General features: G+C 29.3%; 3 protein-coding genes across 5 annotated transcripts; all 3 read left to right on the forward strand.

Moving 5' to 3' along the window:
• The first annotated feature begins 1,051 nt into the window (after positions 1-1,051).
• LOC125073710 lies at positions 1,052-3,555 on the forward strand. 2 transcript variants are annotated; one of them, XM_047684694.1, is made up of 4 exons: positions 1,052-1,288; positions 1,437-1,634; positions 2,142-2,385; positions 3,164-3,555. In XM_047684694.1, the coding sequence occupies exons 1-4, from the start codon at positions 1,154-1,156 to the stop codon at positions 3,343-3,345; spliced, it is 759 nt and encodes a 252-aa protein (XP_047540650.1). In that variant the 5' UTR covers positions 1,052-1,153; the 3' UTR covers positions 3,346-3,555. The 2 variants fall into 2 exon arrangements, with proteins under 2 accessions (XP_047540650.1, XP_047540659.1); XM_047684703.1 differs by having other exon boundaries at positions 1,147-1,288; positions 1,459-1,634.
• A 394-nt stretch (positions 3,556-3,949) lies between these two features.
• LOC125073226 (ras-like GTP-binding protein RhoL) lies at positions 3,950-10,324 on the forward strand. The gene is made up of 5 exons (XM_047683972.1): positions 3,950-4,357; positions 7,406-7,520; positions 7,818-7,935; positions 9,304-9,382; positions 10,146-10,324. Exons 1-5 carry the CDS (start codon positions 4,242-4,244, stop codon positions 10,267-10,269), a joined length of 552 nt encoding a protein of 183 aa, XP_047539928.1. The 5' UTR covers positions 3,950-4,241; the 3' UTR covers positions 10,270-10,324.
• Positions 10,325-14,354: 4,030 nt separating this feature from the next.
• Positions 14,355-16,980, forward strand: LOC125071428 (nuclear cap-binding protein subunit 2). 2 transcript variants are annotated; one of them, XM_047681684.1, is made up of 5 exons: positions 14,355-14,415; positions 14,497-14,590; positions 14,678-14,895; positions 14,984-15,086; positions 16,406-16,980. In XM_047681684.1, the coding sequence occupies exons 2-5, from the start codon at positions 14,522-14,524 to the stop codon at positions 16,499-16,501; spliced, it is 486 nt and encodes a 161-aa protein (XP_047537640.1). In that variant the 5' UTR covers positions 14,355-14,415; positions 14,497-14,521; the 3' UTR covers positions 16,502-16,980. The 2 variants fall into 2 exon arrangements, with proteins under 2 accessions (XP_047537640.1, XP_047537632.1); XM_047681676.1 differs by having other exon boundaries at positions 14,370-14,590.
• Positions 16,981-17,107: the final 127 nt, after the last annotated feature.

The following is a 17,107-nucleotide window of genomic DNA, read 5'->3' on the forward strand; positions in this document are numbered from 1 at the left end:
AATATTTTTATTATAGTCAGTTGTTTCCTTTAAATTTACTTCCTCTTACTCTTAGGTAAACTATATTTTTCATCTACTATTCTTTTTTGTTTTAATAATAATTCTTAAAGTTAGTAGATTTTAATAAAATAAACCAGTTGTTTTTCCAACTCCATATCTGTACTAAGTAATTTAAAAATATCTTATACTTCTACGATTTCGAAAAAATACTGCGAACTTGCGAAAAGTATTTTTAATTTTTGTTTCCTTCAATTATTAGTTTCTAACGTTAAGCCGTAGCGGTTAAATCTTGTAACCTTGCCGCGCATACTTGAAAAGTAGTGTCTATCTTAATGTTGCCAGCTCAAGAGAAGTTTATCTTAGGGTTGACTATTTTATCTTGGAAAATTGTGTTAGTTATAGCCTATTTCAATGGAAGTAGGAAAAAATATAAATAAACCTTAGATTTACGTATTTCATGCGATTACTCTGACTAATAACTCAGCTATATTGTGCACTACTAAGAGTTTTTGATTATTATATCTCTAAATATACTAGAACTATTACACAAGAACTTATTTCCACTTTCATTTTATTTCCAAAATTCCGATAACAGTTTAATTGATGTTCAATACGCCATTTTTTCGTAAATCCATAGTGAATATCATAGATTAATCAAGCTATCGACCAATGATATCGCGTCAATTTGCCGTCAAATGTTGTTTATTTGTTTTTTTTCTCTGTTATGGTTGGAATAGATAATAATAACATCAATTGAAATACACGTTATATGCGATATATTCGTATAAATTTATTAATAGACTGCTTTTTGTTATGTGTATTTTGAGTTTAGGACTATCTTACTTTACTTTTTCGAATAAATTATAAGCCTCATCTTTAAGAAAAGAACAATACATGACGTTAGAAGTAATAAAATTTTATTACTACAATTACTAATACAAGATTAACTTTGGTTGATAATTTACATTTTGTTTTTTAAATAATAGGAATATTTTTTTTAAAGTTGGCAACTATCGTATTTAACGTTTGTATTCAATATTCATGTATTGTTTAGCTTTTAAAATTTTAAATCAGTTGTCAAAAAGTTTTACTAAATTTCATTTGTTTTGCAATTTAATTTAACGTGCACTTCGAATTAGAAGTCAATTTTAAAATGATTTCATCCGATAATGAAAGTTTAGACGATGAAATTAAAGAGTTATTAGAAAATTATAAATTCAAAAAGGCAACTATATATGAACCATGCACATTAAAGAACTTTAAAGAATGTTTAATCGGACTGAACGAGGTAAGATCTTACTGTTTATTAGTTTTACTATTATTATTTCTAATTTTGATTTGGCCTTTAATTTGTAATTTTAATAACGTATGCGAACTTGATAACGAACACAGCAATTTTTTTTAACCGAATGTTTTTTCTTTTCTTTTACGACTAGGAATTCTCTCTGTTAAATATAGATTACATTTTCAACCCACATATAGATGTTGAAAATGATACTTTAAGTCCAGGTGCCCTCGTAAAACTAATAAATTCAGTTTGGACACTGTTGCATCACTTTAAGAATGTTTCGGATAAAGTTGAAAGCTTAGAAGAGCAAAATCATATTCTGGAAAAAAACAACAAACACATAAATGTGAGTTAAAAGTTAAAGCAAATGTTTTATTTTTTATGGTTTAACAACATATGTATATTACTTTTTATTTAGGCTTAAAAATAAATATTTAAAAGATTGATCTGTTATGTATCTCGATTGTATTTTTGTCAACTTGCATTGTGTAATATAAAACACTGGCACCACCTTAACTAACACCTTAACTATACTTATTTAATATTTCTATTACAAGAAGTAACTATATAACAACATCAAGTTTGAAGCCACTGAAGTGATCATATAAAAATTTTAATAATGATTTTGTCTAGGATTTGGATAAGATCAAATGTTTATGTATATTTATTACATTTATTATTAGTTGCTGCATATAATGATATGAGTCTCGTGACACTATACTCAAAGTGCTCACTCTGATAATGTAACCTACACATTTATCTACATCAGTATAAATAGTAAATATGTGAATGAAATTTTGTATGTAATAAGTAAATCTATATGATAATTTTTTTCGATTTTATACAATTCTAGTACACAATTGAAAGATTAAATGTGAAGTTGAGCACTGAAAAGAATGAATCAAAAGCATGTGTTGCCTCTGCACAGCGAGCCTCAGATCAGTCTAATGAAATATATCAAAAGCTATTGGACTCAAAGATGAAATTGAATCAGTTAACCAAGCAAAAAGAGACTAATGAAAAGTACTTGCAGAACAAAATAGCAAGACTACAGCTTGAAAACAATAAGATTTTAGATAGACTAAGGAATAAATCAGGTATGTTTAATGAAAAAAATATTAATAAAATAATAGTATTATTTGTCAGCTGAATGGAGATATTAATTCATTAGTAAGGAAGTCCAATATAATTTCATATATATTATATTTTTTCCGCAAGCATAGATTTATTTCTATAAATAGTATAAAGTTGAGCCGAGATGGTTAGAACGCGTGCATCTTAACCGATGATTTCTTGTTCAAACCCATGCAGGCACCACTGAATTTTCATGTGCTTAATTTGTGTTTATAATTCATCTCGTGCTCGGTGGTGAAGGAAAACATAGTGAGGAAACCTGCATGTGTCTAATTTCAACAAATATCTGCCACATGTGTATTCCGCCAACCCGCATTGGTGCAGTGTGGTGGAATATGCTCCAAACCTTCTCCTCAAAGGGAGAGGAGGCCTTTAGCCCAGCAGTGGGAAAATTTACAGGCTACCAATGCTAAAAAAAAAAAATAGTATAAAACAAATAAAACAAAGTTACTTTCTGTTTCTGCCTGTATCTATGATTTCTTTCATTTAATAGAGTAAAAAATGAGAATGTTTCAGCTCTGGACTCCTACTAGACATTTATTGATGATAAAATTCAATATTTTTCATTGGAGTCCAGGATCTGCACTATGTTGAGACCCGACAATTTGGATCGACAATTTTATATGATAGCCACTAGACTAAGGAATTGAAAAATAAATTATTTTATATTAGTAGAAATAGTAGTAGTATAAATAATTTTTAAAATTTTGTGATATATAAGAAATATTTTTTTGAGAACAGACAACTTCACACCTTGCGCTGATATTTGTGATTCAACACTCATGCAACTGAAAGAGCGTGAACGAAAACAAAGATCAGTAATAGCTCAGCTACAAGCTAATAATCAAGATTTACTAAGAGAAGTGTTGGCTCTCAAGGAGGAGCTCATTCTTGAAGGACTTGGTGGTGTGAAAATTAAATAGCTTGCAACAAAACATAATATAATAATAGCATAAGTATTAATTGTCTTAATTAATTGATCTCTTAAAATATTAAAATGTAGATTTCTAATTATAACTAATCCTTGTACTGACTGATGGTTGTGTTAACATTATTAATAAATACTGTAAAAATCGTTATATTAATGCCTTAAAGTGATGAAAAATCTAAGATAATAAATTTTTTAAAAATAATGTGGTCTATTTTTATACAACTAATAGCAATTTCATGAATGGTAAATAAGAAAATAAATAAAATAAGAAACTTTAATTAATTTGATTACTTATAAGATAGCTATTATTACATTATTACAAATAGATTATTAATTAATTTAAAACCAATTAAGACAGTGGTCAAACATCAAATTGGAAAAATATATGAATAACATGTTAAATGTAAACAAAACTTGATTTTATATATTTAATGCCAAAGCAGACAAAACTGACGTAACTCATTTGTTAACAGTTTGGGCAGAATACGTACATAGAATTAATTAGGAATTATATTCAGTGAGGACCGCCTTCAATACGCGCGCGCTACGAACAAACCGGCTGTTTGGCTGTGACAAATCTATGTTGAATCACGCGCATTTTAATATTTGTGATCATTTCGCGTTTAACCACCAAAGTGCGCGCGCGCGCCTTGTTTCAATTAAATTGCCGCGTTATCGCAAATGTTTCTACAAGTTTGATAAGATCATTACATCACTGAGTGTGAGTGATAAGATTCGTCAAGGACCGATTTGTCTTACCGATGATCAAATCATCACTTAAATTCGATATGCTACAGTTGTAGTTTAAAGGAGTGTTAAACAATAGACGTTGTTGTTAGAACAGTGATAATTGTTTGTGAGTTTAACTTGGATGTGGTGGTAAATACGATGGGGACAGTGCCGCGATTAAAAATAACAGTAGTGGGCGACGGAATGGTTGGCAAAACCTGCCTTCTGTATGTGTACACGAGGAATGAATTCCCAAAGGAATATGTACCGACAGTGTAAGTACTATTTGGTATCTAATCGATTAGTTGAGGTAAGTTGATCAAATCCGACTATAGGTCAATGGGTCGAACGTTGAGCGAGCGCGACGTGCGTGTCAAAATTAGCAGGTTGATGCGGTAATCTCTTATCTCTGTTGTAGCTTTAGTTTTAAATTTAAACAAACATATTATAAATATATTAAATTCACATAACCATGTCAGTACCTACTATATTCTACACATTTTTGCTATATTTTCCTTTAATAACTTTACAAGCGCGTTATCATTAATATGACTCATTGAAATACCCATATATAAAGTATTTATAATAGAAAATTCGTAATAAAATGACAATGTAAATTATTTCCTAAAGTTTAAATATTGATTTTTAGAAGGCTTAAAGTATTTGCTTGCTTATAAATATTTAAATTTATTTGCGATTTATTTGGATCAAAATGTAAAGTTTAATCTTATGCGTTAGGTACTACTTCCATATTAAATCTGCGCGGACTACTGGGATATCCGTCACTGATAAGACTTAATACACATCCTCCACATAGTGTAAATAATATAGCAAAAGAGATTGAACTCTTCACAATGTTTTTCTTATAAAAGTTCGTTAAAACATATTAACTGGCCATATTGGGCCATTTATATTTTTTAAATTTAATCAAATATTATTTATTACCTATAAATGATTATATTTTCGAATTATTTTCATAATTTTGAAATCATATGTGAAAAGGATTATATAATAATAATTAATAAATTCATTAATTTACAGTTTTAGTTTATACAATTATGCTATAATATTGCCTTGCAAGGTTTTTTATCTAAACATATTTACATTGCTTTCTTCAATCGCCTAGCTTAAAATAGTTAATGATGCTAGTTTTTCATTTATAGAATTCATTTTATTCATTAGCATTAGCTTAATAGTATATATTCTTGATGTGAAAATCAATTAACGAAAAATAAAAAATTTAATAACATCGTGCGATATAAAGTTAATGATAGTATTTTGTTAATTATGTTTAATAACCCGCTTCACTTAATTCTTATCTAATCGAGTTATTTGTAAAATGTACTGAAATTAAATATTTTGTCGCTAGTTCTGATTTAATGCTTTAGCGTATTTTATACAAAATTAACTATAAGTTTAGTGCATATAATATATACAACTTGCGACAGGACAGTGAGTTCTACACTTGGAATTGATAAGTTAACATGTTTGTCGAGGAACAGACTGACCTTAACAGTATCATTGCCCGATATTATATCTCGTAATAAATATACATACATATTATACTTACTTTCATATAGTATCTTAAAAAATAAATCATACATAGATAACCTAATTATTTAAACAATTTTTATACAGTCATTCATTAATGTAGTTTTTTCATAGTCTTAGGTGTAAGTTGTAATGTACGTACAGTAAGTAGTAGTAGTAAAAGGTTTTTCTTGTGTATGATTTTTGGACCCAACTTCCACTTTACGAGTATTTGTTTTGAAATGTTTATATAAGTATGTTTATCCCACATAAAGAAATATTACATAGTTAAATACAATCGCCAAAAGCAGATTAACGTAAACAAAGTATATATGCATATTAAATATTTACATTAATGGATGACAAATCGGCAATAATCTGACGTCATTTATTCGCTTAATATGATAAATACCTGTAACTGAGTTATGGTAGACGGGTGACTAATTGTTCATCGTTGTACATTGAACACATTTTTTAATAAATTAAAACTAACCTAACTTAAAAAGAAGAGGTAGCGCAATATTATTATACTTGTTATGTTCATTATTATTAAGACCCAATAAATGAGAGAATTATTGGTAAGCATTTAAAATTAAATGAGTCCCTGTTTCCGGCTATGAATGCGATCGTGCAGTTAATATTATTAGTAATGTGCGAAGCAATTCGAGCGCACTATTTATAAAATCATATACGTATCGGCATTGCATCTATTGTGCGAGTCTGTCGCTTCCTCTTTAAGAAACTTGACGCACGCCTACAGTAAGACTTCCTTACAGTTAAAGAGTCGAAGAGTCCATCGCTACAACATTATACCAAGGTCCTATGTATTTTGTAGTCAATGACCGTCACTAAAACTCGTCGTAATTGCTCACAAGGTCTTTTATTTACTATTATAGGTTATTTTAAAAACAAAGTATTTGTTTTTAAAATAACTTTTAAAATATTTACTAGTTTTACCTTGTTTTGTGTCAGGAATTTATAATATAAAGTATTGTCTATATTTCGTTGGTGTTATTTGGTCAACTATAAAAGAGTAAAATCGTTGTGTAGGGTTCCTCTTAATCCCCTCCCCTTTTGTATAATGTTGCAAATTGTTTTTAATATTATTAAAGTATTTAGATATATGCCTAGATAAAAAAAAATGCGACATTATCTAGTTAAAGTTATGTTATAAGACGAAGAACAAGCATACAATAAGAAATAAACAAAATGTATTTTGAAAAGTGATTAACTAAATGCCGCAGGATTACAATAACTATCAATTATGAAATTAGTCTATATTTCAAAGAATAATGACTAAAGCCTGATTACCGATGGATTGGGAAGGTCAAAGCCGGTCTTTAGATACGACCTATATTTTCGTACGTAGCCAGTATAGTATAAGTGTGATCGAGGACTGGCTTTAACTTTATGCATAGGGTATTGAGGGTATGCAAAACGGAAGGCAGGAGAGTCCAGACCTAGGCGCCCTGAGCCCATCCTCACTCGTCGCCCCTTCTCGCCCTCCCGCGCTATCACAGAATTTACGCGTAAAAGAAATAAAATTTTGACATCGGTTTTATACAAATACCTTTAACTCTGTCTGTTTCTATCTCATCACGATTATACAACTGAGCGAATCGTAATGAAATTTAACATGCAAGGTAGTAGGAGGAATGTGGACATATTACCATATTAGGCACATAATGTAAAGCATAAAATTACAGGATCTTAGGTAAAAATGATTTTAAACGGAGACACTGAAAACACCTATATATGATGAAAAAGTAATAAAATAGATGTTTTTATTTTAGTTTTGATAACTATGTGGGGCACATCACAGTCGACGGCCAAGAAGTGGAAATGGCTCTGTGGGACACTGCTGGACAGGAGGACTATGAGCGATTAAGGCCGTTATCATACAATAATGTACGTAAACCTCAATTTGTATTAACAAATAACGGGTGATTTATCTTTAAGTCAAAGCAACTACACGTGTTACACACATATTTAATGTTTATTATTTAATGATGAATTAATAATGGAAAGCGTATTTTGTAATTTTTTATTATACTTACCTAAAAAAAACGAGGTACTGCTCTATTAACTGGCCGTATTTAATAATTGTAATATCATTTATTGCGAAATCTTTAACGAATTGAATCGAATTCAGGAATTTGATCAAGATAATTGTATAAACGAGTTTATTTTTTTATATATTTACAGACACATTGCTTTTTGGTATGTTACTCCGTTGGCACTCGATCTTCATACGAAAATGTAATTCACAAATGGTATCCAGAGTTAAAGCACTTCAGTTCTTTAGTACCAATTGTACTCGTAGGTGAGTTGAAATTTTTAGTACTAATCCCTTACATTTTTTTCTTAGGCACAACAATAATAATTGTTCATTATATTATAAACAACATTTCATTTTGTTACTAATTGAATTATAGTTTTATTATTATATTTATAAAATATTTGTATTTATCATCATCATTAATACCTAAAGGCTGCTTAAGGGTATGGAGTTAGTCCACGTTTCTGCTTTGTGTCTCTATTTATTTTAAGAAGTAAAACAGCAATAACCTCCGTATTATGGTTACCTTTCCGTATTAATACTTGTAATACAAGAATTATATGTCATGTCCCTTGAGAATTTAATGAGATTGCATCATCATCATCATCGTATTAGAATAATTGGTGAAATTATTCACGTGTATTGCTAATTTTATGCTCTAGAATGTACATTAATATAAACTTACTTTAATTGTAACTGATTTGATATCGATTGAAAATCTCAGAATTTTTATATTCATTGACGAATTTACATTATTGTGAATCTATATTTACTTAAAGTTTATTTATTTTATTACTTACAGACTACAGTACTCGTAATATTATCATATAAAGTTAATGGGACTCGAATACTACGCGTGAGTCGCAAGTTGGTAGATATAATAAAATTAACTTAACAACTGGACATTCCGCTAATTCGTGACCATTGTCATAGCGTACTTTAATAAGGATGGGCTTATTTAATACTACTGCAGAAATGTCTAAAGCGGTCCTTTTTTAAAATAATTTTGTAGCTTAGACAGAAATAAAATTAGATATTGTTTTAGGTGGTCAATTTTATTTTTTAACATTTAAAACTGGTCAAGTGTGTACCCATGTAAGCCAGGCACTAAGGACTAGGTTATAACTTATGACCGTGATGGATATACTATGTGTTACGGGAACTACTTTGTATAATCTATCCTAAAGTTGGACGTAAAAAAGATATTACAAAAACTTAAACAAATTTAATTTCAGACAATTGTTATTCAATATCACCTTTAAATCTAAGTGCTAGTCAAAGCCTCTTAACGAGAAGGTTATTGAATAAATACATTTTCGTACTCAGCAATCTGATTTTCATCCGACATATACTGGTTTCCTTACGAAGTTTTCTTTCACAAATTTAAACTTAGTAGTGGTTGCTCTGGCTTGAACGAGCATTTTTCGGCTAGGATTAATGTTCTTGCCACTGAGCCACGCATTTTTTCATACATGATATTTAAATTTATAATTTCACAACAGGTCCCATAACAAATAATAAATATATTTTATTTTGTAAGAATCCTAATCCTAAATACGGCATCAATTAATAAAAATGATCTACTTATCTTAAAGTTATCAATTTTTTATATGTATATATATTTTTTTACAGCAACGAAAACCGACTTGAGGGCATCCGGCAAAGCTGTTATTACGACACAAGAAGGCAAAACTTTGAAGAAGAAAATACGGTAATTTGTATTTATTTAAAAATATTCTCTAAAGAAGGGATTATTAATATATTACCATACCGACCGAATACGTTCCATTGAGGATCTTAAATATTCATTTATTAAGTACCTAACTACGGTTTCCCAATCGGCTAAATTCTTGTACAATATATTTTTTTAAGTTTTTAAATTACTATCTATATTTGTTTATTTCCTAGATATCTGAGTACATAAGTATATAAAGCATCATGATTTTTTTGTAATAAATTAGCTTTGTAATTTCTGGTGTAAGAAAAAAAATGTCGGTTACTATCGCACGCGAACACTGGCAGCTGTGTTATCGTTGCCATTATCTTTCGTGCACCGATAAAGGCCTGTACTGTGATACAAAAACGAGAGAGTCCTTTGGTTGGCCGAATAATTTTTAAAATCGCAATATTTTTTTGTAAAATTATTACAATTATTTGACTTAGGTAGGACATTAACATACATAGCCAAAGCGAAATTGTAGCAAAGACCGTTTACCATTGAGATAAATTATTATATGTTTATATTTTATCTTGTATTCAATTCTCGTGAAATTATGTATCCGGAATTGAATCCGTCATAATCGGTTAAGATTCAGCGTTCTAACCACTGGGTTATCTCGGCTCAGGAATGACTGTAGGTACTTAAACATAATATAATTAACACAGCAAGGAAAATAAAATAGAACTAAATATGATGTTATGTTACATGTTATGTTATTTATTGCTGCCATGTTAAAACGGTTATTTGTTTCCAGTGCTGTCCAACTCGTGGAATGCTCAGCCTTGGAACGGGAAAACATGCACGAGGTGTTCGAAGAGGCTGTGCGAGCTGCTCTTCGTAAGAAAAGTGTCCCGAAACGTACTTGTCAATTTCTATGATAGAGCCTTTAATGCATAAACAAATGTATAAAAATATATTTTATTTTAATATTTTTAAGTGTCTAATTAATTATAAGTAAGTAAAAACATACAGTCTTAAATATTTAATTGAAATAGCCTCATGTTTCATAACATAATTTTGAATACTCTTAGAGGAAAAGTGTTTGTACATTTTATTACCTGTAATGACTACAATTTTTATATTGACACTTAAAAAAATGTATCAAACGATCGATTTTTGTCTAATGAAACTTGAGTACATGTCATATATATATATATTTGAATGAAGACATTTTGATGTAACTAAAATTAAGATATTTTACATGGTATCGTGACTATAAATAAATTAAAATTAAATTTATTATAAATTGATTGTTCAACTATAAATTGGACATAACAAACAACAATTAAAAAACAAAGCTTCCACAATATTAAGTAATAATTTTTAACAATAAAGAAAATAATGAAACTTACCTTAAATATTATTGTTTTACAAAAAATATATATTAATCTATAAGATAACTGTTTGATATTACGGTCTTCAATAATTACTTGAAGAGTTATTCCTGAATATTAAATATATTTCATTAAATATACCTACTCAATCAAAAAATGGTTAAATATATAATTTACAAATGTAATAAAATTGCAGTTATTAGCTGAACAAAACTTAAAACCGTGTTGGAAATTATACAAAATAATATACTATTATGCCTATTTGAAGTAATAACAGCCTTATAAACATTGGAATATTTAAGTGGTGTCTTGATTTTGAAAGTAATTAATATTTAATTCGTGCTCAGTAGGTAAGTTTTTAAATTTATGGGTACGCTTTGAATATTTACACGTCTACCCAGGCTGTGTTACTCGTTAATATACAATTATAAGCTGAGGACGTCTTATTTTTATAACATCCGAAACTATAAAAATACCATTATCATCTGGATCTCCTGATCATAAATCTTTCATGTATGTATATCACTTTGTTACGCTTGCGCACAAGTCGGTCTCAGGGAGTGCCATAGTAATGCGCTTAGTTACTTTTAGTAAATATCGATTAATTTATCTTCAAACTTATAGCTGCATAAAGCATTACATACAGTAATTGATTACATACATGTAATGTAAGGTTTATTTATTTAATAAATGTAAAAAAGGAAAAGAAATTAAACAATACGTTTTTAAAAACTTCGTGATCAGTGTCACTTAACGATGTGATATCTCAGACGATAATGGCCGAGTACACTGGAACTATCAAAATAGATCCTTAAAGTCAATATTTCTCGAAGTATCTATAAATAAAAGACATTATAATATTTAACTGTATTGCACTGTACTGTACTTTAAATTGTAATTTAAAGTTATTAATTTTAAAATTATTTTCCATATTTGTTTTTATTATTGTGGTAGGAGTTTTTAAATAATGACCTATAAATAGATAATACCTGTAAAATGGTCACTTAATTTAATCTTAATATTGTAAGATTGCAAAAATGTACATACATGTTTCAGTATTGTTTAAAAGTATTTAAATAACATATTAATATACATTATGTACTTATGGAATATGGATACAAACTCACTGTGTATTAAATTATTTTATAATAAATTAAAGCAAGAAATAATTATTGTCTTTGATCTTTCCGTTAAGCAACCGTTACGGATTTTTCGCGAGTTCGATAAGTTCTCTGCATTTTATGACAAAATAGTAAATAACTCAAAATGACACCCAATTTGTGCGAAATTAGTTTGTCCAAATATCGTTTTTAGAAATTATATATGGTTTTATTGGTAGTATTTAATTGGTTATATGGAAATACAAAGAGACTTTTTACAGTAATATGAAATACCATTCAAATTAATTTTGTCATAAACAAATTTGGATACATTTCAAATATTTTTATAACAACTGGACTTTTGTCCGGTTTTTCAAATATAGTTTTGAACATTGGGTACTTATTTACAACAAGAGGTGTGAGTCTGTTTTTTGTGTGAATCTTATTTTATTTCATCTTAATAAAACACCTAGATACTTATGACTCGGCAATAACATGACTTTCGAGTTCTTTCAACGTTTTATATTACAATCTTTGTTAAGATGAATTATGTCACAAACCTAGATTTGATTAGCATCTTTAACACCGCGAAGTCTTTTTTTCGTCGTAGCAATTTTCTTGGAACAGTCTCTGTCTTCGGGTTGGATAAGGCGCTTGCATCATCATCATATTGCAACGATTGCGTCGTTGTGAAGGAAAACGTAGTAAAGGCAATCACTACTTAAACAAATACATCTCATCATTATATCTTACGAACAATACAAAACAATTCAAAATATACTTATATAAAGTAGGCTCTTGCGAACAGAGAGAAAAATCGATAAGAAATTCAATAGTTATTCTTTACCGACACACAATTATACGCATTATTAAATTTAATTGAATTACAATTTATTCTGTATGGACATCAATGAATACTATATTTTTTATCATATATTTCATTCTTTATCTAGTAATACGCCTTATCAAAGCCTTCTTTAATATGTACTTTAAATTTATTAATTGGGAAAGCTAGAGTTTGTATATTATATTTGCGGAATTTTATTATAGAAACGCCGAGTCCTCGCTCAAGGAAGAATGAATTGACTGCGGAGACGGAAACCTGATGCTACAAGTTTTTCTTTACTTCTCCTGTCTATACAATAATTGGCACTAATCAAAATAATTAATATGATTATGGATATACATAATATTTTTGTAAGCATGCTATGATGCAATTTTGTTAAAAATCTCCCGAAGCGAAGGAAGGCAAATAAGAATTCCACTTTATTGTTAGTTACAATAAGATTTTAGAGGCCGTTTTCCATTCGGTAAAGTAAATAGTGAACATGTTGTTTTACTAGTGTTCAAAGCCAAATTATCTATACTATGTATATCACAAATGTCTATCACTAAAACTGTTATTATTATCATTTAACACGAACGCATATGTTATATTACAATATATGTGTATTCTCATGTAAGCGACGTATGTCTTTTTGAGAATAAATGTCTATAAACGTAAACCTAAACGCTATTTTGTTATTAATTGAATTATAAAAACAATTCTTCGGAACATTCCCCGTAAATATGTATAATATTGAATTGGATTAGATTTAACCGGCCCCATTCCGAGATATTATTCAACAAAGACTAACTTGTGTCCAAAATCAATTCAGATACAAGTTTGTTCCGGATTTTGTCGACAAAATATTGAAATTTAGCACGACTGATGTATAAGACGGTTCGTGGTATGACCTTCCCTTTGCAGAGATGAAAAAGTAGGCTGACGGAAATTCCCTAAGACAGCCTTAGCGAGAGACCACGACGCACATTTTCCTGAAGTCTATCGCCAATTCTGCAAATGTACTCCTTCTTCGCCTTAGCAATGAGGCTTTTGAAGGATCTAGAGGCAGAGTCCTTTCTGATTGTCGTGGTATTTACATCATAAGACGTTGATGCATTAACCCTGGTCTAGAAGCGCGGTGAGCAGTTGTGTCAAATTGTAAACTACAGTTAAGTCCAGAACAGATTTACCCGCATGATCGGTAGTACGAGATCCAAGCAATTCGGCGTTGTTGGCAGTAAATTCGAATTACCTCTGCGGATGGTATCTGCTGCAGCACGTAATCTGTAGGTAGTTGGACGTGCTCAACCAGTCAGTCAATTTCGGCATTAACGCAATGGGCAATAAAAAATAAGAAGCATATAAAAAAATAGAAGCATCTCAAGGTGAAAGTGAACAGTGTTTAAGTTGAAGTTCAGCCCACTTATGTTGCAGAAGTCCACAGCGAGGGTGGAAGGGGTTGCCTTATGATACTTCCGCTAGCCCCAAGCAGTGACGAGCCCGTATAAAAATCAAGGTACTTTCATGGCAATTAAAACTTCATTAAAATACCATTTTGTGTATGTACCTATATTTGATGTATAAAGTCTTATAGGTATAGTTTTTTTTTATACTTGCTTTAAAGTCAAATAAATTATTTTGTCAAAACTTGAAATTATTTGTCTGTCCTTTAATAGTCTTTGAAAAATAAGTTGCCATGTCACTTGTTCCGTCAATGTCAGAGCCATATAAGTGACGGCTTGCGAACAATAATTATTGAGACTTGTTAGCATCTTTTTGCAATATTGTTAGTCTTTATTTTATTGCTTTTAAAATACATTTAAATATATAAACGCTTCTTTATAGGTAAATACTATTTAAATTTAACGCAATGAAGAGGAGTTACGACTCAATGAGTTCTTCTGTTGAAATTAGTTCATATCGAGATCAACATTTTAAGGTAAGACAACAGTAAAATATCGTGAGTTAGTATTTTGGATAAATATAAAAAAAATATTAAAAAGCCGTTCAATTTAATACATTTCAGGGATCCAGAAGCGAACAAGAAAAGTTACTACGCGCGTCGTCTACACTCTATATTGGAAATTTATCATTTTATACTACAGAGGAACAAATTTACGAATTATTCTCACGTTGTGGCGATATAAGAAGAGTTATTATGGGATTAGATAAATATAAGAAAACTCCTTGTGGTTTCTGTTTCGTAGAATATTACACAAGACAAGATTCAGAGAATTGTATGAGGTTAGTTAAATATCAATGAACTTAACGGTGTGTAAAAAGAATACTGTTATTAATCAATGATAATTTTTCTATAAATTCAATTTTATAGATATATAAATGGCACAAGACTGGATGATAGAATTATTAGATGTGACTGGGATGCTGGATTTATTGAAGGACGCCAATATGGACGAGGGAAAACAGGTGGACAGGTAATAAAGAGGCAATGTGGCTGATTCGAATTATCCAATTAACCTGAAGATTTTAAACAGTTTATTTAGTTAATTGTCTGTGGTGGTATGGGATGAAAATAAACTATGCTAATAGAATCTATACTAATATTTTAAATGCGAAAAAACTTTTTAATAAATTTTGGTATGAAGGAAGAATATAAACCCATTTTTATACCTAAAACATTCAATCACCCCTGAAAAAGCCGTGAGTGAAAATTGCTATGGTCAGTTACAGTCACTTATGAATTCTGTTATAAATAATAACAAATATATAGATGTTGCATTCCAGTGTTGTCGTTTAAATACGATAAAAGAGATTAAAGGTTAAAAAAAACCATTATTAAGCAAAATTTGTTATTTTGATATTAAGACAGACAAGTTGTGGTCGGTTGTTACTCAAACATTGCCACAATAAGTGATAACCATTCCTTACACTTACAATATGTCGCCAAGTATAGGATACAATATGTTGCCAAGTATATGTCTGTTGAGCTTGTATTGTATGATATTAAGAATGGCTACAAGGTGGGCCATTTGATAAATACAAAAATAAAACATAAAATACAAGTAGCACTCTATACAAAATCAAGCTTTAAACTTAATGTGATTTTAAATTGAAACATCTATTATTATGAGCTAACTTGAACTACATGACTATTAAATTATAATTTGTCAATGTTCAAAGTTTTTAGTAGCTTAAGAATTATGCAAAAATGTAAGTTTTCTAAATAATTTTTAAGTTAAAAGTTAATTATGTAAAGGTGGTAATGATCGGTAACTATATAAGACATGGTTGTTTTTTGCTAAAATCTTAATATATGAGTAATAATAGATTTGTAACTTAATATGAAAAATACATCTGATTAGATTGACGAAAGTCCACATTTCTAATTAATTTATTTCATTCATAATTAATTCAAAATTGCCAATGTTACTTCTTAAAAATTACAACTTAACCTGTTACTATAGTCTTATATTTGGATTAGGACTTGTTATTATTTGACTGGTAATTCTACTTAACTATTCCACTTGGGTTAATAAGCCTGACTTACCTGCAGATAACAGTAACATCACCAATACTCGGATGGAATGCTATAATATTCACTAGACCTAATATGTTCTATGTTATCTCATGTATGTTTTAGGGTCAAATTAGGAAAGATTATTTAGTAAGCCAATAATTGAAACTATTATTAACATTATTTCATAATATGCAATTATTTATTATTTTTCATATTATTATTTCATAATTTAAAATTATGTTTGCCTCAACGAATTATTCTGTTATATGATTATAGGTTCGTGACGAATATCGTACGGACTACGACGGTGGACGCGGCGGCTATGGAAAAATAATTGCCCAGAAGATAACACCAAATACTTTAGAACGTTGATGTTCCTTTTAAGTGAGCTATCTGGAGCTAAATATGAAAGACTGTAACGGTAAAAAACATTCAATTGATCTGGATGGAAATAGCATGTTGTAATAACATTTTAATTTTAAGTAAATTCTATTGTTTGAAATGACCTTTAATTTTATCTTTCACGTCATACCATTAAATAGTCTTAAAACCATTAACTTCAATATTCTAGTGTTCTTCTGTTTTTATATACTTAATTTAAAATTATTATTTATAAACTTAAATTTTAATGGATGGAAAAATGACAACAATAACTAAGGTTTTTTTTTACTTCTGATAGAAAAGCATACAGTTAAAGCGTAATACAATGTTAGTTACACTTATTTAATAAAATACAACTATTCATAAGTTGAAATTAAGTAACAATGTTTAAATAGCGACTGTAAAAATATAAATACAACATTGATAAGACTTATGAAACAATAAACTTTTGTATAAATAAATAAACATTTTATTTTCTTACAATTTCAACAGCAATTAAATAACATATGTAAATTTTGTCAATCAGGATAATTTATTATAAGATTTCTTATTCGAGATAATGCTCCATCTTAAAACAAAAGCCATAAAAATAGAATA

This window comes from Vanessa atalanta, chromosome 2 (genome assembly GCF_905147765.1).
Source record: "Vanessa atalanta chromosome 2, ilVanAtal1.2, whole genome shotgun sequence".
Lineage (NCBI taxonomy): Eukaryota > Metazoa > Arthropoda > Insecta > Lepidoptera > Nymphalidae > Vanessa > Vanessa atalanta.

Excerpts from the sequence above, each read along its gene's own strand:
- LOC125073710 (XM_047684694.1), top strand. The coding sequence starts at position 1,154 with ATGATTTCATCCGATAATGAAAGTTTAGACGATGAAATTAAAGAGTTA. Across the intron at positions 1,635-2,141 it reads AAAACAACAAACACATAAAT|TACACAATTGAAAGATTAAA; the intron begins GTGAGTTAAAAG and ends ATACAATTCTAG. Across the intron at positions 2,386-3,163 it reads TAGACTAAGGAATAAATCAG|ACAACTTCACACCTTGCGCT; the intron begins GTATGTTTAATG and ends TTTTGAGAACAG.
- LOC125073226 (XM_047683972.1), top strand. The coding sequence starts at position 4,242 with ATGGGGACAGTGCCGCGATTAAAAATAACAGTAGTGGGCGACGGAATG. Across the intron at positions 4,358-7,405 it reads AAGGAATATGTACCGACAGT|TTTTGATAACTATGTGGGGC; the intron begins GTAAGTACTATT and ends TTTTTATTTTAG. Across the intron at positions 9,383-10,145 it reads ACTTTGAAGAAGAAAATACG|TGCTGTCCAACTCGTGGAAT; the intron begins GTAATTTGTATT and ends ATTTGTTTCCAG.
- LOC125071428 (XM_047681684.1), top strand. The coding sequence starts at position 14,522 with ATGAAGAGGAGTTACGACTCAATGAGTTCTTCTGTTGAAATTAGTTCA. Across the intron at positions 14,896-14,983 it reads GATTCAGAGAATTGTATGAG|ATATATAAATGGCACAAGAC; the intron begins GTTAGTTAAATA and ends TCAATTTTATAG. Across the intron at positions 15,087-16,405 it reads GAGGGAAAACAGGTGGACAG|GTTCGTGACGAATATCGTAC; the intron begins GTAATAAAGAGG and ends ATATGATTATAG.